The sequence below is a fragment of the Lissotriton helveticus genome, chromosome 6, assembly GCF_964261635.1.
Source record: "Lissotriton helveticus chromosome 6, aLisHel1.1, whole genome shotgun sequence".
NCBI lineage: Eukaryota > Metazoa > Chordata > Amphibia > Caudata > Salamandridae > Lissotriton > Lissotriton helveticus.
Window position 1 is genome coordinate 1,787,423,751 of NC_136067.1, and position 20,382 is coordinate 1,787,444,132.

The 20,382-nt window shown below is 44.4% G+C and overlaps 1 protein-coding gene across 3 annotated transcripts in view; it reads left to right on the forward strand.

Moving 5' to 3' along the window:
* PREPL (prolyl endopeptidase like) overlaps nt 1-20,382 on the forward strand; it is a 416,901-nt gene that overhangs the window by 355,111 nt on the left and 41,408 nt on the right. For all 3 annotated transcript variants that reach the window (XM_078649676.1, XM_078649675.1, XM_078649677.1), the window contains 2 exons: nt 1,494-1,617; nt 9,338-9,423. In XM_078649676.1, the coding sequence (XP_078505802.1) occupies nt 1,494-1,617; nt 9,338-9,423 (210 nt within the window). The remainder of the gene's footprint in view (nt 1-1,493; nt 1,618-9,337; nt 9,424-20,382) is intronic.

Below are 20,382 nucleotides of genomic sequence, written 5' to 3' on the forward strand. Positions count from 1 at the left end.
GTGAACCACAGTAAGTCACTATCCGAACTGCCAGGTCAGGTCCTCTCTGGACCGGAAACAAGCATCCTGGGACCGGTTTCAGGATATGTCACCCTTCTTCAGCCAGGCTAGCTTGAATCCAGTGGCAGTTCGGTCTGGACTGTTCCCATGAGGCACAGGGTCAAGACTGATTTGCATATGGCTGGGTCCAAACTGTGGTGGCGTAGTGGGCAAAAGAACAATGGATTTAACCCTGATATTTGACTGGGGAGAATGTTTGCATTGTCAGCATTCTGTCCATTTTTTGTTTGCAGTAGTACTTTATAAGGACACTTACACGTCACAAAGGAGTTTAATGACGGGGGTTAGAGAACTCGGCGGTAATTTTCAGTAAATATTCCACAAACAACTTAAATCCCTGGTGTATTTCTCTTTAGTGTTGATTGCAGGCATAAAGGGTAAATGTGGAAACTGTACTACTAAATTAAACACACCAAAAGGAAGTTATTGCAAAACTAGAATCTGTTAAATGTAAATCAGATTTTTCTGGGATTGTGTAGAAACATGCTGAGATTCTATATTTCCTGCAATGACCTTAAGCATGGGAAAAATAAACATGCTGCTTTAGTGATCACTTTTTCTCGTTAGAAAAACATATTGAAAGAAGGAAAAACGAGTTACCTGTGTCCTTGCTTACATCGCAGCTCTAATCATGATCTGTGACATACATTTCGTCTTGTTTGCTGTCTCTGGCAGCAGGCATTGTGACTTTAGAACTCAAATTACAGTTGAGCAGCTTGCCATTTCATTATTACAGGTGACTCGAGACGTTGCAACTCACCTGTAATAAGGAGATTCGAGAATGGCTTCTATACAAGGGTTGCAGGCTCCCGTGTATTATACTTTTATAATTCCTTCTCTAGTGTAGACATTCATACATCATAATAGTAACCTTGGAATCAACCTATGGGTCATTAGACTCTATTGGCGAGCCTTAGAACATGATGTGTCATCTGCTTTCTGCTCAGACTCTCTCCATAATCCTGCTCTTCAATATAGTAGCAATCCAATTGTCTGTTGATTGTAGTTAATAAAAAAGGTCTCTCTTAATATATGGTTTGTTAAATTGTAGCATCCATTTGAAAAACGACTTCCAGTGAAGTCATTGTTCTATACTGTCCATAATCAGAATAGCCAAAATTCCCTTAAGATATCACACAGTTCTTTTGAATAATTTACAACCTTCATTTAAAGCTGCTTTTCTGTTTTTGAATAACCAAAATGAAGAAAGGTGTATTGTATATGTACCAAAGCGAGCGAAGCAGGCAAAAAATCATTTTTTGCACCTGTTTAATGTGTACTGAAGCTGATGAAGGATTTGGAAAACAAGAAGTAATTAAGAATTGCCAAAAATGAGTGGTAACCAAATTCAAACTGCTTTTGTTTACTAACTACATTGTCTTTAAAGATGTACTGAAAGATCTAACATTCTATGATAAATATGTTTCTTTTAGAATTATCCCTCAGTTTTAATTACAGTCAATGAAAATGATCAACGTATACCATTGATTGGACTTCTAAGATATGTGATTCGGCTTCGTCAAGCTGTTACGGATTACGTGGTCTCCAATAAGGAAGGTTGTTAACATTTTTTAAACTTTAAAGTAGTATGCTATTATTGAATGAAATTATAACTGCTATAATCGTTTTGCCATTTCTTTGCAACATGGTGTATATTGACTATATAAAAATTAGCATTGCTAAATTATAGGATACTTTTTGGGAGAGTGTATAAAACATAAAAAGTGTTTTGTGAAACACAGCATTGTGTGTACATCTTTTCAGCCTTCCTATGGTTCTTGACAACGTCGTTTACAGTGTAATCAAATGCTACTTGCAATATATTGAATGTTCTTTTAACAGTAGCACAAAAAGAAATTGGGCTACCCAAGTAGGAGCAACCTGGGTAAGTTCAATCATATATAAGCAACAGTGATTCCCCTTTGTCACAACAGGCTTATAGTACACTTGCTATTAATTCTAAATACAGCTCAATTTTATGCAAATAAAGGAATGAGTCAGTGCATGATAAAAAGCATACTCAGTGCAAAACTAAGTGATACTGTGGAAGTGCCAAAAGAACATTAAGGCCTGACCCATAGATATATGCATAACAGTGACTGGAAAGTTCATGTTCCAGTTAAAAAATAATTCTTTATAGGGGGCTCCTGTGTAACCATAGGATCAATCACTTGTTAGTATGTGATGTTTTGACCCCTGGGGTCATCATCAGGACCATAGAGTAATTTATTGCATCTGACTAATATGTTTACACAAAATGAATAAACAATTGCATTAAGGAGTGATGCAGTTATGAAGTGCTCTGTGCTCCAAATTTGAATACAAATTTATTTCACTTACAGAGTATATGTCCCTGTATCTGCACCCCTGACAGGTAGGCTTCCTACTGACCCTGCTGAGAAAAATCCCACTAGGCTTCCTTTACCGCGCTTCTTGTCTTTTAAGTATGTGTGTGTGGCATGTGTTCACTTTCATTTATGTATGAAGAGGAGACTATGTGCACGATGGCATGAGTCTATTTGTGACAAGTTTTACCTGGTGATGACGAACAGGTAAACTTGGGCATTTGACCGCCCACTCTTATTCGGGCAGTTGGTCAAATGACCAAACTGCCAATGGTCCTTACTCCATTGGGCCTTCTGAGGTGTATGTCAGAAGCAGAGACGAAGTAGTCTTCATAATGCATTTCTGCTCAACTCTCAATGTGTCTCTTCCTTTGCAACGGACTACCCTCTCCGCCAACCTCTAAAACAGGCCCTTAATCTCCCTGTGTCTAAACATTGAATGTGAACCTGGTTAATGTTACTGGTGCTCATATAGTGCTGCAAAACCTTCTGGTTGAGCATGCTATCTACATCTTTTGACTTTAGGGGTACCCATTTCTTGTTTGTCATGAGTGTTTGGGGTTGTGGGGTTTTTGAACAGTTTTTGCTAGAAACCGAGTTCTATGTTCTCAAACCCACTGAGAAGTCCAAGTTTGCTACTGATTTGATGCCTAATGTTTTCTTTTTGTATTTGCAATTGTAAACTGAAAAATAAAGTTTATCAAAAAAAAGAAGTCCAGGTTTGCACTCCAATCAGAAGCACGAGAGATTAGAGCTTAGAACTCCTACTTTTGTACACATGACATTTGGCTGTAAGAAATACAGTCAAAATCATACCACAAGTGATGAGCGTTCTGCATTCGTAACAGGCCAAGATAGCACTGGTAAATAAAGAAACATCCATAGTTTCTTTATCATTAGAATAGATCATTATGTTTCTTTAATTTGGTTAGGTTATGTTATTTAGGTGTCACATGAATGCTTGGCTCTTCTTTCGATATGTACTAGGATTTTGTTTCAATATGAGCAAATGCATAATTCACAAAAATCTAGAGTCTCTGCATGAGAAACCTGAGTTAGAACTATTTTAGTGGATTCCTTCATAATTTGCTAAAGTGATAACTCAGAGGCTTTATTTGTAACCCACTCTTGTGTAATCCATGACATAAGCTTTTAGGAGAGAAGATATTTGCATCTATGTTAACAGAACAACGTTTAAACAAGGGCCTCTCTACAACTAGGGTTGTGATTTTACCCCAGTTGACTGCTTAAATGCTCGATGTGATGGATGTCCATTTAATTACCTTTGTAGTGCAGTGGACATTAACTGTTTGCCCACTGCATTGCCAAGGAAAATCCTTCTGATTCAAACACCAGAAGGATTTTCTTTTGAAAAAACGAAATTCAGTGGGACAAGAGCTTCCCTTGTGTTCTGAATTTGTTTTTAATTTTGCTACTGTGTGAGATTGTGTTTTGACGCCTGTCGTGTCACTGTCACAGGCAATGGGGTACATATTTATTGGTAGGAATGTTGGAATAGAAAGTAGTAGAACATTGGTTATTATCTATTGAATTTTTCTCCATTTTAGACTTATAATTGTAAGCCAGTGTACCCAGACGTGGGTCCCGTGCTCACTACGCCACTGGAGTCAAGCTATCCTGGCTGAAGACGGCTGATAGCCAGAAACCGGTCCTAGGATGCTTGATTCCGGTCCAGGGAAGACCTGGCTTGGCAGTTCGGGCTGGACTGTTCCAATGAGGCACAGGGCCAAGACTGATTTGCATATGGCCATGTCTGAACTGGGGTGGCTTGGTGAGCAAAATAACGATGGATTAAACCCAGATCTGTGACTGGGGGTGAATGTTTTGCCATTGTGCAACATTCCGTCCATCATCTTGTGTGTTTTGCTGTTCACCCTATGTGGGAAGGGTATGCCCAAACGTGGGTCCCGTGCTCACTACGCCACTGGAGTCAAGCTATCCTGGCTGAAGACAGCTGATAGCCAGAAACCGGTCCTAGGATGCTTGATTCCGGTCCAGGGAAGACATGGCTTGGCAGTTCGGGCGGAACTGTTCCCATGAGGCACAGAGCCAAGACTGATTTACATATGGCCATGTCTGAACTGGGGTGGCTTGGTGAGCAAAATAACGATGGATTAAACCCAGATCTGTGACTGGGGGTGAATGTTTTGCCATTCTGCAACATTCCGTCCATCATCTTGTGTGTTTTGCTGTTCACCCTATGTGGGAAGGGTATGCCCAGACGTGGGTCCCGTGCTCACTCCGTCACTGGAGTCAAGCTATCCTGGCTGAAGATGGCTGATAGCCTGAAAACGGTCCTAGGATGCTTGATTCCGGTCCAGGGAAGACATGCATTGGTAGTTCGGGCTGGACTGTTCCCATGAGGCACAGGGCCAAGACTGATTTGCAGATGGCCATGTCTGAACTGGGGTGGCTTGGTGAGCCAAATAACGATGGATTATACCCAGATCTGTGACTGGGGGTGAATGTTTTGCCATTGTGCAACATTCCGTCCATCATCTTGTGTGTTTTGCTGTTCACCCTATGTGGGAAGGGTATGCCCAGACGTGGGTCCCGTGCTCACTACGCCACTGGAGCAAGCTATCCTGGCTGAAGACGGCTGATAGCCAGAAACCGGTCCTAGATGCTTGATTCCGGTCCAGAGAAGACATGGCTTGGCAGTTCGGGCTGGACTGTTCCCATGAGGCACAGGGCCAAGACTGATTTGCATATGGCCATGTCTGAACTGGGGTGGCTTGGTGAGCAAAATAACGATGGATTAAACCCAGATCTGTGACTGGGGGTGAATGTTTTGCCATTGTGCAACATTCCGTCCATCATCTTGTGTGTTTTGCTGTTCACCCTATGTGGGAAGGGTATGCCCAGACGTGGGTCCCGTGCTCACTACGCCACTGGAGTCAAGCTATCCTGGCTGAAGACGACTGATAGCCAGAAACCGGTCCTAGGATGCTTGATTCCGGTCCAGGGAAGACATGGCTTGGCAGTTCGGGCTGGACTGTTCCCATGAGGCACAGGGCCAAGACTGATTTGCATATGGCCATGTCTGAACTGGGGTGGCTTGGTGAGCAAAATAACGATGAATTAAACCCAGATCTGTGACTGGGGGTGAATGTTTTGCCATTGTGCAACATTCCGTCCATCATCTTGTGTGTTTTGCTGTTCACCCTATGTGGGAAGGGTATGCCCAGACGTGGGTCCCGTGCTCACTACGCCACTGGAGTCAAGCTATCCTGGCTTAAGACGGCGGATAGCCAGAAACCGGTCCTAGGATGCTTGATTCCGGTCCAGGGAAGACATGGCTTGGCAGTTCGGGCTGGACTGTTCCCATGAGGCACAGGGCCAAGACTGATTTGCATATGGCCATGTCTGAACTGCGGTGGCTTGGTGAGCAAAATAACGATGGATTAAACCCAGATCTGTGACTGGGGGTGAATGTTTTGCCATTGTGCAACATTCCGTCCATCATCTTGTGTGTTTTGCAAGAAAGAATGCATTTTGCAAAATGCCTTCTGTCCCAGATAGTATTGGTAAATCTTTGGGAAAACATGAGCCGGGAATTGACCCACTCGATATAGGCCAACTGTCTAAAGCTGAACACAAACAAGACTGGAAATTATATCTTCAGGTAGATAGAGCTAGGACCGACACCCACTCCCACCACCCACGCCAAGAACCCCAGGATCATCATCATCGAATTCGACATGACCACCCAAGTCAATGCTGTCACCTCTTCCATACCCTGAAGATGCAGAGGAAGATGTTCAAAAATGGCTTCCAATCAGCAACCGGAAAACCGTCACGCACGGCCAGGTTACAAACAAGCTGGACTATGGGAACACCTTCAATGCCTGGATCAACAAAAAACTCACCTGAAGGCTGCAGACATTTCAGAATTCGGCTGCCAGTATCACTCTCAGCCTCCATGCTGCATGCACATCACACCACACCTGAAGGTGCTCCACTGCCTCCCCATTCACATATGAGCACAATGGATGTATGATGTAACAACGCGATCATTTAGGTCGCGGTACATTACATCGCTGTTTTTTCAACGCAAGTCGTTACAACGACTTGCGCTGTAGGGCGCTGGACTTAGGAATAGTATTATTTGTGTTGGAATAGTAAATCACACTATTCTTTAGTCTAGAGCGCCCTCCAGTGCAAGTCGTGGTAACGACTTGCGTTGTAAGAGCATCGATCTAAATGTACTGCGGTGTTTTGACCGCGTTATTAAGGTTGTTTCCCAGCACAATCCTAACTCCTCAACCCCACTTTCAAGACACTACATAACAATGGCCCAGCATAACTCAACAATCGCATCTTGTTTCATAATCTTACCCGACACCTCCGCTTTCTGGACTCCTAATTGCACAAATCCCACACATATCGAAAACCAGATATGGCAGTTGAGCCTTCTCCTACATCACCCCTAAAGCAAGGAATGACCTGCTGCTACACATAAGAGCCACCTCCTCACTTCTTGAATTCTGCGAGAAGGTGAAGATCTGGCTTTTTGAGTAGTCCCAAAAGGCCCTACATATGCCTAGACTCAGACCTGCTCAGCAGCAGGATACTCTCCCAGGTGATGATGCGCTGCAAATCTGCATAAAATAAAATGACATGAGCAATGTATAATATCTACTTGTCCGTGCGACAGGCTGCTTCAGAACCCTACTTGTCCTGTAAAACAATCTACTTGTCCATTTGCTGCCATGAAGTGAGATGACAATTATGGACGCGATCCCCTTATATAAGACCTCTGATAATAGCTACTCTGGTAATGCTAAGACTCGTATTATAGCAGTGTTTGGATACTAGCAATTCCCTTATTTTACCACCTTTTCTATAGCTCTACATACTGGGTTGGAATTAGTTAGGAGGTGGTAGTTCCAGGTTTGGAATGTTCATGAGCCCATCTATTCATGCATATTTGCCCTTGCTAAAATGCAGTTCACAAACATTTTCTAGGATTACGATTTCCAGGCCTACTTCTGCAAATTCATGACAGTCGTAAATCTGCACTAATGTAAAGCGTACACCATGGGTGCACTTTTGCGACTTCCTTTAAGAATTGGGCCCCTAAGTAGGTCTGGTGTTAACTAAGATCTTTTTTTTTTAATTATCTCTGTCTATCTAGCTGTTGGCTGGATAGTGGAAAGTGATGGCATTCTGCTCTTTTACAAGGAGCATTACAGCAAAAAAGGTAGTTTCTTTCAGTGCCAGAGACTATTTTGGTAATGTGTACTTTTTGAGACCAAATAATATTTTTGGTTTTAGCCAATGTTTTTGTTATAAATATGTTGACCTATCAGCTCCCACAATAACCAGTTCAAAACAGACACAGGTTGACCAAAACACAAGGCTGACCTCCAATGCCAGATCTGTTCGCTTTACCAATGCTTATTTATTTTCATGTTTCACATAATCTTGTTGAAACTGTTTTTACACTGATTTTTCATTATGAATGTTTTTGGGAAATACTACCACATATCAAAATGTTTTACTAAATGATGCTTCAAAGAAATGGTACTTAAATATTCTTAGCAGTTTAGCAAAACTAAGTTGCATATTTTTTTGTGAGCAATTTATTTTGAATGCAAATAATCAGCAGGCTTGCTTTCAGCTTATGTAAGTATTTGCATCTCATCTGTGAGCATTATACATAGCTTCATATTATTGAACTTTGCAAATATGTGTATGCATATTCATACTGGAACCACTGTCAGTACTGAAAGCTTACAGCATTTCTTTAGAAGGCTCACCCTTATAAAGGTTTTCAATTAATGAATCATAAATACTACAAGTCCAAACAGCATGAACATATAGATTCTAATGCTACCATAATGTGGTACTGTAAAATGACAGCCAAATAGTTTGTGCTGCAGGTAGTTGGGCCTCCTTGTCTCAAGTTAAAATTAAACATGAACACATGTTGTCCTTGACCCCAAACAATATGTCCTGTGCAATTGGGTTATAGGAATTCCACACCCCTGCATATATATGTTTATTTCTGCACAACACTATGTTTACATGTGTATGCATTTATACATATTGCTGTATATTTTAAATGTGTGAGTATGTTTCTATAAATGGATATATTCATTTTATTTACAGGGCAAAAATTAATTGTAATAATTTTATTTTCAATCTCTGCCATACCGCCTTTCTCTGACTTTTCTCAAACCTCTCTGACCACTGCAGAATCCTAAACACCGTTTCCTAACTCTTTCCCCAGTATCCAATTCATTCAACCAACAGGTACACATATTCACCACTCCAATTACAACTCACTTCTTCCCTTCACTTATCCACGTCAATTAATCCATCCCCTTCAAAACAATTATAGTAAATGCATGAGATCTCAGTGAGCGCTAACTTAACACACTTACCACAACTAATCCACAAAGAAAGGAAACAATTTGCTTTTTATTAATCTTCTACGTCTTAGCTCTAACCTTGGGTTCTCGAGTAGGGCGCTACTCACTGCAAAGCACTTCGACTTTTCATCAGGGGTAGAAACCTCTATATAAATAGACTTTACAATTGTAGTAAAATGAATTGATAGCTGGCCAGATTTGCCATAGAATTACAAATCTTTTTAGTTCCAGTCTTGCAAGATCAGCTTCATCAAAATGCATTAGAATTGACCTGTACTTGAACAGCATTTAAGGAACGAAAGGAGAATTTTAAAAAGTGGTATTTCGGACGCTGAGATTAATATGTGGAATAATACTATGCATTTTGTATTGTGGAAATTAAGGGGGTAAAATGACGAAGGAATTTGTAGCAATGAACTGCAATGTATAGAAGTGCTTTATGATTGGTTTATGCCCTGATCTAAATAAAAAGAGTTTAAAAAAAAGTGGTATTTTCAACGATGATTTTCATTTTTCTATCTGTGTTTGTTTTAGGGATAAGGGCATCTAATATCGTTTTAGACATTCAGCCAGGAGGAAGTCATTGCAATTCCCCATCTTGGGAAGATTCCTTGAATGAGGTATGGGGATGACAGACATTCTTACATTTAAAATTTTAAAAAGACTTTTTAAACAGTTTGTAAATTCTCAATCTGTAGACTGTTTTCTATTTTCATGTAAAAAGTTGATGTTGGTGATATCGCACACGTCTTTTACATCTTTTGGAAGTCTACACAAGTTTAGCCAAACAAGCGAAGTACAGTATTGCTGCCCAAAGTAGCAGCATGTCCCCTCAGCTAGCAGAGAGCATCTAATGCTAATCCATCCTCAGTTTGTAGGACATCTATTGGTTTTCTTCCTACATAGCTTTAAGTGAGAATACACATCCAAGAACCAAAACTCAGATTGCAGGTCCACAGCTGTCTAATGAGGAGAATGAAATAGGACCTTGAAAAAGATATAAGAAATGTCAACCAATACATGCTGTGCCCGTATTTATGAATCCTCATTTAGTAGTGCCTATCATGAGCGTGAGGCTCAGTATGTCAGAAGTGAGGATGCAGTACAGGTTGAATATAACACAGGCACAAATACCAAGCGCAAAATGGCAATCAGTTAAAAAATATGGCATCACCTATTACAGTGATTAAAAGCTAATTTTCTGTGATGTGTCAGTGACATCATTTGCGCTGAAAGGTGCAACTGGTTAAAACAAATCTTAAGACATCATTCTATTTACTTCATCATTCATGTTGTCCTCATGGCACTCTTCAGTGCCATAATCAAGACCACTGTTAATGATAATGTAGTCTTTAGGAATAACCAGAGGAAATGAGGGGACAGAGCCTTTGTTACTGGTTAGAAAATGAATATCCCTCACGAAAATACATATACTTATATAAATAAAGAATAGAAAAATAGCCAACACAAATTTAAGAATTTTTAAGAATCTTCATTCACCAGCACCCAAAGATACCCTCCAACTGGTCTCTCTGCTGTCTTCTGGAGTGTTGTGTTTCTTCTGCCTAACCTAAGCGCCGGGACGCCCCTTTGCTGGGGCAGCTGTGCGCTATAGAAGTCTTTTTTAACATAACATAACATAACAAATACTATCTCCATCTATGTCAAAGCCATATACTGTCTCTAAGATGATGTATTTGTTCATGGATATTGAGAGAAATGGCATGACCAAACAACAGCCTGTACCAACTATGGCAGATACTCTACCCTTTGCAGCAAAAACAAAATCTAGAGGTATCCTATTCTGGAACATGCAGTTCTCTCAAACTCTAGTTGGTCTAAGATCCGCTCCAATGCAAGGGACGTGGCATTTTCTACCTCCTCACGGACCTTAGTAAGAGCTTGAACTTCATGTTGGTCAGTCCAATGCAGTCAATTAGGAACACAATGGCAAAGAAACTGCTAGTTCCTGAGATAGCTTGGGCAGTCTCTTAGGATGAGAAAACCTGCTAGGTGTGTAATGCATAGCATGGACCGCGTACCAGGTTACCAGGCAAGTCTGTAGGCAACCAGGCATAGTCTCGGTTTTGACAAAGTAACTTCAATATTCTTAGTTATGTAGCTACTCAGAATAAATACAAGGGATGTGAGTCATCAGATATTGTGGGCATGATAATGTCACATTCACTGTGCCCTATAAGCATGCTGCAATTTAGGGTCTCGAAAAAGCCTGCACGTGCATTATAGCTAAGGTGAACAGCAGCAGGCTGAATGCTCCAATTGGGGAAACGGAAGCCATCATTATCAAGGGGTATCTTTGCAGCACACTGCAAGGTGGATAGAACAAATTGAGGCAGGTTGCATCAAAGGAAATGGGGATCATGACCCCGCTACTCTCTGTATTCCTCGTCCCCAAGCATCAATAGTTAAATGGGTGCAAATCCAATAAACAGAAATTTCGAGATCCTTGGGTTTCTTTACTTACAAGAGATTAAAATCAACGTTTTCACTATGCAACGAATGCTGGTCTTTTTTGGGTAGGCAGTGGAAAGGGTGCAGTTGGTGTCCTGGGGCACACCACATCTAATTTCAAAGAAGTATCATACTTTGGTCCAGTCAACAAGGCTTACTACAAATAAGGTGGACCAGTCTCACTGTGGAATCAGATAGCAGGTAGGCATACCTATTTTCCATACAGAGAGGATAACGGTGAGAAGGAGGAGATCCTGCATCATGAAGCGATCTAGGTTACACAGAAGCAGGACCACAAACAGAGGGTAGAGCAGCAGCTTGGTGCACATCAGGTGTAGAAATACTGGCTTCACAAGGTCTCATCGTCCTTTTACAGTGGCGTGAGAGGATCCAGGCGGGAACCTCACAGCTATGTTAGTATTCACTAGTATATGGGAAAAACTCTTTCAGTGGGGCTGTAAGGCAGATTTTCACTGATATACTGAAATGAATCCACTCACCAGGCTGGAGACCATGATAGTCTTAAGGTGGATGCTCCTGTAGGGCTGCATGAATCTGAGAACAGAAACTAAAGAGACAGCACATCATTTGACTGCTGTATTGTAGGACCACATCATAATTCAGAGGCAATTAAGAACAGTTGGAGAGATAGAAGAGCTTGAGGTAAGTAGCATAGTGTGTCCCATAACAAACTCATAGGGGCTTAACCTAGTTTTCTTGAATGGTATGGCTCAGATTGATCAGAGTGCCAAAGGCAGTGCATCAGATGACTTAGTGTGAACCTCTGCACTGATTTTGCCTGTTTGTTCTTGAACATGTTATTGTAACACTCCATGGTTACAAATGATTTGGTGTAATTTGCATAATAGGTATATGGCTTTAACACCACCTGCACGACGGAAGAGGCAAAGTGAGGTCCTTTATCACTGAAAACTTTAGTGGGATTCCACAGCTCAATTAAGTTTTTAAGTAACTTCTTACCCACCTTACTAGTGCTCTCTCAGTAAGCTTTGACCTACCCAGAGAATATGCAACCACTCATAAGAACATAAGAATAGAAACAGCACTTGGGCATCTGAATAGAGTCCATCTTCAGGTGGAAAAAAGGGCCCCAAGAAGGTGGATGGTGAAGGGGAGTGTTCTTGATCCCTTTACCTATATTGTGGGCTTGGCATATGTACCAAGAATAGCAAATCTGTTGTGCAGCTGACGGAAAGAAGCATGCAAACCAGTGGGTTGGTACGGCATGAATCGTATTGTCCTTTCCGACATGGTCATGGTATACTCTAGCAAGGTTATGGAGAAGACATTTTAGGGCCACTACTCTCCGTGATGCAACCTACCTTAGCCTGTGGTTGACCTTTTAGCAGCTGTGCTTGATCCATGACTGTTATTTATTTCCGGATTCCCATTCCTGTAAAAACAACAAATACTTAAGCGTGAGTACAGGGAATTCATCAGTACTCACAATATACACAGTAGTTTCGTGATTTAGAGAGTGGGCAGCTTTCCTAGCCATTTCATCAACAAACTCATTTCCCAAGGATCCTTCATCTTGAGAGAATTGATGGCCTGTACATTCTACAATAGCAGTTTTGCAAGACAATAAACGACCATCCAACAAACTCCTAACATACGATCCATTTTTATAGTATGTCCAGCTGAGGTAATCCAAGGAAGCATTCATAGCAGCTCAAAACCATAGGTTACTCCAAATGCCTATTTGGAATAAGAAAATACAGTGACAATGTTATGAGGAGCCAAAATACAAGCATTTTGAATGGCAGCAAGTTAGGATACCTGAGCAGAGTGCACCTGAGGCAAATGTTGGCTTTATGTGACCTCATAAAATGTACATACAATGTATCTAGCAAAAAGGTTTCCATCATTATTTCAGATACATGATCCACCTGCATAGTACACAAGTTCACAATCTAAGTGGAACCTAGAAAATATTTTCAGAGGGTTCTATGAGAAGAGGATCTCCATCCGCAGACCATAAACAAGACGATGCGATGCTGCTAAGGGCTCAAGAATGAAAGAGCAATATGTAGCAGGTTTCATTTGATCTTTATGACCTTGTACCAGCACGCTTAGAACACAACCATTTCACCTGTGACAATACAAGGTAAAGGGTTTAGATGAATCAGTTATCCCTAGGGCAGAGGGCTATGCATGCTCACTTTGATTCCTTGGTCCATTGCAAGGGTTCAGGGAAATTATTCTTAAGGTAATCCTGTAGGGCTTCACCAAAGTTGCAACACCCAATATCCATTCACTGCAATGTCCTGCCATATCCAAGAAGGTGAGTACCTAAGAGATGGTGACTGGGCATGTTAATTTTCAAATGGCTTTCATGCAGTCTGCAGACATGTGGCGTTCCCCCTAATTCAGTGAGCAATTATATTTAATCCGCTTTGCATTGGTCCTTGGTGACATACCGGAGAACCAAGTTGTCAACTTACTGAACATAATTAGATCCTTCTGGAAAGACCAGGGTGCCAAAATCCTTTTTGAGGGGGTGGGAAACAATGGAGGGGCATTCTGCAAAGGCCTGGAGAGCTTCTGCTATGTCAGCTGGCTCCCACTGAGTTGGAATGAGAAGATGTACTGGCTTTCTTCGCGAATAGAAATGGAAAATAAAGTAGAGGTCAGGTCTACCGTGGTGAACCTTTTTGCTGAGTGGAATGCTTGATAGGATAGTGCAGGCTTTGGCACCACAGGGAAGCTAGATATTACAATGCTATTGGTTGCATGCAAATCCTGTACAAATCTGTAACAATTTCTCTTAGACACCTTATTTATTGGAAGTATGGGGGTATTTCAGGGTCTCACAGAGGGCACTAAACTCCTTGTTTGATTAAAAAGGAGATGACTGGTTGGATTCCAGTTTCGGCTTTCGGGTGAAGAGGATACTCTGGAACGCTAGGCAGTTTCTTCATTCTATTAACCGTAATTTTAATCGGGATGAATAGATCACACACCCCACCTTCATTAGCATGTTCAGACCATAGAGAAGCAGGCATTTGTTTAAGCAGTTCTTCTGATAAATTTACATTCCCATTCACACAGTACAGTCTAAAACTTAATTTTCGTTTGCCTTAAGCACATTTAAGTATACCCCATACCCAGTATAGTAGACGCTACAGTTAAATTTACATAACAAATCTCGACCCAGAAAATTTGCAGGCGAAGTTGGACTCAACAGGACAGCATGCCGATCAGTTATATGTCGTAAAGTGATTGAAACAGGATTGGTGCTGGGGAAACTTAGTATTATAAATGCAAACTGTGTCAATGGACAAATGTGAGAGAGGCAGGTAAGAAAACTCGGTGGTCATTGGGGGCTGACTGGCTAGTCCTGGTATCACCAAACTACAAAAAAGAATGATGGGCTCTACACCTATTGGAGCGTGTACTCCAATAAGGTGAGAGTTTATCTGATTACTTCAGTTTATTATGTTCACACATTTGTTGAAAGAATTCCTGCATTGATAGATGTATAACAACCGAAGGCAGAGATCCTTGAAAATGATTGCAGGATTCATGTAAAACTTAACTGCACACACAGGCTCTGCAATGGCATATTTAATCAGTGCTAAAGTGCTTGTGCTCTCTGCTGAAAACATGGTCACATTGGCTTATACCCAATTGGCCTAATTTACTATTGAGTCCCTAGTAAAGTGCCCTACATGTGCCCAGGCCTGTAAATTAAATACTACTATTGGGTCAGCAGCACAGATTGTGCCACCCACTTAAGTAGCCTTTAAACATGCCTTTGCACAGCCTGTGTGTGCAGTATTAACCTGCCATTTTGACCTGGCAAAATAAAACTTTTGCCAGCCCTAAACATCCTTTTTTAATACATATAAGTCACCCCTAAGCTAGACCCTTAACAGCCCAAGGACAGGGTACAGGGTATTTAGAAAGTTGGCATTTTCTTGCCTTAGCCATTTGGTGCCTGCAGCCTGTATCGGAAATCATGATAGAGTGAGATGGAGCGAACATTGGGGGGGGGAGAATTCCAGAAAGTGGGGCCGAGGACCGCAAACTTCACCCACCCATCCTCGTCTTCCTGAAACGTGGGACAGAGAGGAGGGATTGAGAAGAGGAACGAAGCTCTCTGGCTGGTATGTAGCAGGGAATTGCCGAATTTATGAAGGCTGGAGCGGTTCCAGCTCGGGCCTGGAACGCCGTGCAACCCAGTTTGAAAAGAGCCCTCTTCCTAATAGGCAACCAGTGCAAGTTCTTTAATACAGCGGTGGCATGATGGAACTTGGGGAGGCCATAAATAAGGCGTGCCGCTTGGTTCTGTACCAGCTGTAGGCGTCGGAGGGCATAGGCCGGGACGCCGTTATACAGGATGTTGCCGTAGTCCAGCCGTGATAAAACCATAGCCATCATGATGAGTTTAAGAGCGGGGACAGAGAAGAATCTCGAGATTTTCCTTATAGTGCGGAGGGTAAAGAAGCAGGAGGACACCACCGTACTAATCTGAGAGTGCAAAGTTAAGTTCTGATTTAACGTGATCCAGAGTGTCTTGACAGAATGAGAAGGTGAGGGAGGGGGACCAAGTGCAGAGGGCCAAAATGAAGGGGTCCAGGGACTGGATGCACCACCAGTCAAAACCAGCTCAGTTTTGTCTGGGTTGAGTTTGAGGTGTTTAAAGTTCATCCAGTCCCTGATGAAAATCATGATTGATTGAAAATTAGAAATAGATTCAGAAGAGTGCGAGAGGTTAAAGATGAACTGAAGGTCATCCGCATAATTAAAGACGGTGACCTCCAGCTGTTGGAGAGCAGAAATAAGAGGGAAAATATAGAGATTGAATAGAAGAGGGGACAAGGAAGAACCTTGGGGAACACCGCATTGCACCTTGCGTGAGGGGGAAGAAAACCCATCTAGATGGACGGCCTGGGTGCGATCCCTCAGAAAAGAGGTAAGCCAAGTCAGGGGGGGCCCCCTGATGCCCGCTGCCCTGACACGGGTGAAGAGTATGGAGTGGTCAACCGTGTCAAAAGCAGCGGACAAATGGAGGAGGACCAAGGCCTGAGGTTGGCCCCTGTCCATTCCCTCCCTATGGCTGTCCAGGACCGAAACCACAACCTTCTCGGTGGAATGGCGGGGGCGGAATCCGACCTGGCGGGAGGCCAGGTAGCCGCTGTCCTCCATAAAAGAGCTGAGGACAGTGGCGACGTGGCACTCCAAGATTTTTCCCAGGTAAGGGAGAAGGGAGATGGGACTGTAATTTGTTAAGGAAGCGGGGTCAGCACCGGGTTTTTTCAAGAGAGGGATGATTATAGCTGATTTATGAAGCTTTGGGACTACACCCATCTCTAAAGAGTCATTCAGAAATGTCAAGGGAGGAGAAGGGCAAGCCCGAAAGATTTTGCTGGACAGACGTCTGAAGGGGAGCCAGATTTAACTTTCGCCGCAAGAGAAGACAGCATCTCTCTGGTCAGCAGAGGGATATGGTCGAGATGGAGCCTATTAGGGGGGGGGGTTCAGGGCCAGGAGGGAGTGGGGGAGGTGGGGAAATGTTGGCTTTGATGGCTTCGTTTTTCTCCACCAAAAAGTTGTTGAGGGAGTCGCAGAGAGCTTGGGAGGGCAGAGGTTTTAGGGTGGTTCTGTCTGACAGGGCCAGCTCATGTACAGTGGAGAAAATGTCTCTGGACTGGTTTCCTGCTGAAAGTATTTTGTTGGAGAAATAGTCGGTCTTGGCTGAGAGGATTGCCTTTTTGTATGCGTTGAGCAGAAGTGAGTACTGGGCTTTTAAGATAGGGCAGTAAGAACGCCTCCATGCACGTTCGGCCTGGCGAGCAGCTAGCTTCTTACCCGTGAGTTCATCAGTAAACCATTTATTTACGTTGTGGGCGCGTTTCACAGCAACGCGTTTCAGAGGAGCAACCTGATTGCGGGACCTGGATAGCCAATCATTGATAGTGGCGACCTGCGATGATGGAGGGAGTTCCTCCTGGGACGGGTAGGAGTTTTGAAGAGTGGAACAAAGGGCAGGAATATCTGCCTTGTTCCAGTTACGGGCCCAGATGTTCCTAGGGAGGGCTGGGCGTTTGGGTCGGTGCAGGTTTAAAGTGAACGAAATTAAGAAGTGATCGGACCACAAACAAGAAGTGATGGTGAGGGGGGAAACCGGAGTATTCAAAGACCAAATTTGATCTAGGATTTGGCCCTTGGAGTGAGTGGGAACGGATACATGAGGAATAAAATTAAGGCTCAGAAGGGAGTCTGTGAAATTCCTGGATGCTGTATCTTCTGCAGGGTCAGAGGGCCAAAAGTTGAAGTCGCCGAGGACTAAAACAGACGAATTATTAACTGTTAATGTGGCCAGTAGCTCCTCAAGCTCAGCTAAAAAATGGGTAGCCGAGCCGGGGGGACGGTAGACAAGGACGCAGGTGACGGGGGTTTGAAAGGACGCTGAGCGCATCACCAAGCACTCAGTTCCCTTGATGACCGGACAGGAGAGGGTTTGGAAATGAAAGTCCGACCGGGCGATCAAAGCAACTCCTCCGCCTGCCCTGCCCGGCGGTCGATCAGCCCGTAGTGCGTAGTAAGTGGAGGGGAGTAGTGCAAGAATGTTGGGTAGGGAATCGGGACAAAACCAGGTTTCGGTCAGGAATAACAGATCTGGTTTGTGGCTGTCTAATAGGTCAAAGAGTTCTAGTTGGTGCTTCACCGCTGATCTGGTGTTTAAAAGATAAGCAGATATGGTGGCTCCTGGGCTAGAAGTCTGGACAGGTTCTGGAGAAAAGTGAGGCAGGGGAGAAATGGGAAGACAGGTGGGGGCCATGAGAGGGATCGACTGGGGTCGGGCGAGGCCAAGGTTACAAATGGTGGACACTGAGGTGGCACTGAGGGCGCCGAAGCTTTGGTGAGCGAGGAGCTCGTCTGAGGAGTAGGTTAAAAATTGGGCATAGCAAGGTGCCCCTTGCCCCGGCCGGCTGCGGACGGGCGCAGACGGGCTTGCCTTTGGCGCGCCACCGGCGTGCCCGCTGCGTGTGTCCGCTGCGCGTTCGCATGGGGCGGTGTTTTATCAGCCTCAGGACGCGATAGCTAGCGCGCTGCCCTGTAAGCCCCGCCGCCTCACCCAAGATGGCGCCCGCTACCCTGTCAGCCCTCCGGAGCAATCGGCACAAGCCGTGCCGGACCGGGGCTAGGGGAGCGGGAGGAGCGAGGAAGGCGAGCAGCAGAAGAACAGTAAGGCACAATGAAATACAATAAGGTAAAAGCTAGCCTTTTAAGTTAAAATCGTTAAAAAGCTAGTAATCAAGCAATGAAACACGAAAATTATCAGGGCATTCCCATATGCGAGCACAGCTGCTGCAACCCACTGCCACTGGGTCTTTGGCGTCCGCTGCTCGTTCGCATGGGGCGGTGTTTTATCAGCCTCAGGACGCGATAGCTAGCGCGCTGCCCTGTAAGCCCCGCCGCCTCACCCAAGATGGCGCCCGCTACCCTGTCAGCCCTCCGGAGCAATCGGCACAAGCCGTGCCGGACCGGGGCTAGGGGAGCGGGAGGAGCGAGGAAGGCGAGCAGCAGAAGAACAGTAAGGCACAATGAAATACAATAAGGTAAAAGCTAGCCTTTTAAGTTAAAATCGTTAAAAAGCTAGTAATCAAGCAATGAAACACGAAAATTATCACGGCATTCCCATATGCGAGCACAGCTGCTGCAACCCACTGCCACTGGGTCTTTGGCGTCCGCTGCTCGTTCGCATGGGGCGGTGTTTTATCAGCCTCAGGACGCGATAGCTAGCGCGCTGCCCTGTAAGCCCCGCCGCCTCACCCAAGATGGCGCCCGCTACCCCGTCAGAAAGCCGTGCCGGACCGGGGCTAGGGGAGCGGGAGGAGCGAGGAAGGCGAGCAGCAGAAGAACAGTAAGGCACAATGAAATACAATAAGGTAAAAGCTAGCCTTTTAAGTTAAAATCGTTAAAAAGCTAGTAATCAAGCAATGAAACACGAAAATTATCAGGGTATTCCCATATGCGAGCACAGCTGCTGCAACCCACTGCCACTGGGTCTTTGGCGTCCGCTGTGCGTTCGCATGGGGCGGTGTTTTATCAGCCTCAGGACGCAATAGCTAGCGCGCTGCCCTGTAAGCCCCGCCGCCTCACCCAAGATGGCGCCCGCTACCCCGTCAGCCCTCCGGAGCAATCGGCACAAGCCGTGCCGGACCGGGGCTAGGGGAGCGGGAGGAGCAAGGAAGGCGAGCAGCAGAAGAACAGTAAGGCACAATGAAATACAATAAGGTAAAAGCTAGCCTTTTAAGTTAAAATCGTTAAAAAGCTAGTAATCAAGCAATGAAACACGAACATTTTCAGGGCATTCCCATATGCGAGCACAGCTGCTGCAACCCACTGCCACTGGGTCTTTGGCGTCCGCTGCGCGTTCGCATGGGGCGGTGTTTTATCAGCCTCAGGACGCGATAGCTAACGCGCTGCCCTGTAAGCCCCGCCGCCTCACCCAAGATGGCGCCCGCTACCCCGTCAGCCCTCCGGAGCAATCGGCACAAGCCGTGCCGGGGCTAGGGGAGCGGGAGGAGCGAGGAAGGCGAGCAGCAGAAGAACAGTAAGGCACAATGAAATACAATAAGGTAAAAGCTAGCCTTTTAAGTTAAAATCGTTAAAAAGCTAGTAATCAAGCAATGAAACACGAAAATTATCAGGGCATTCCCATATGCGAGCACAGCTGCTGCAACCCACTGCCACTGGGTCTTTGGCGTCCGCTGCTCGTTCGCATGGGGCGGTGTTTTATCAGCCTCAGGACGCGATAGCTAGCGCGCTGCCCTGTAAGCCCCGCCGCCTCACCCAAGATGGCGCCCGCTACCCTGTCAGCCCTCCGGAGCAATCGGCACAAGCCGTGCCGGACCGGGGCTAGGGGAGCGGGAGGAGCGAGGAAGGCGAGCAGCAGAAGAACAGTAAGGCACAATGAAATACAATAAGGTAAAAGCTAGCCTTTTAAGTTAAAATCGTTAAAAAGCTAGTAATCAAGCAATGAAACACGAAAATTATCACGGCATTCCCATATGCGAGCACAGCTGCTGCAACCCACTGCCACTGGGTCTTTGGCGTCCGCTGCTTGTTCGCAT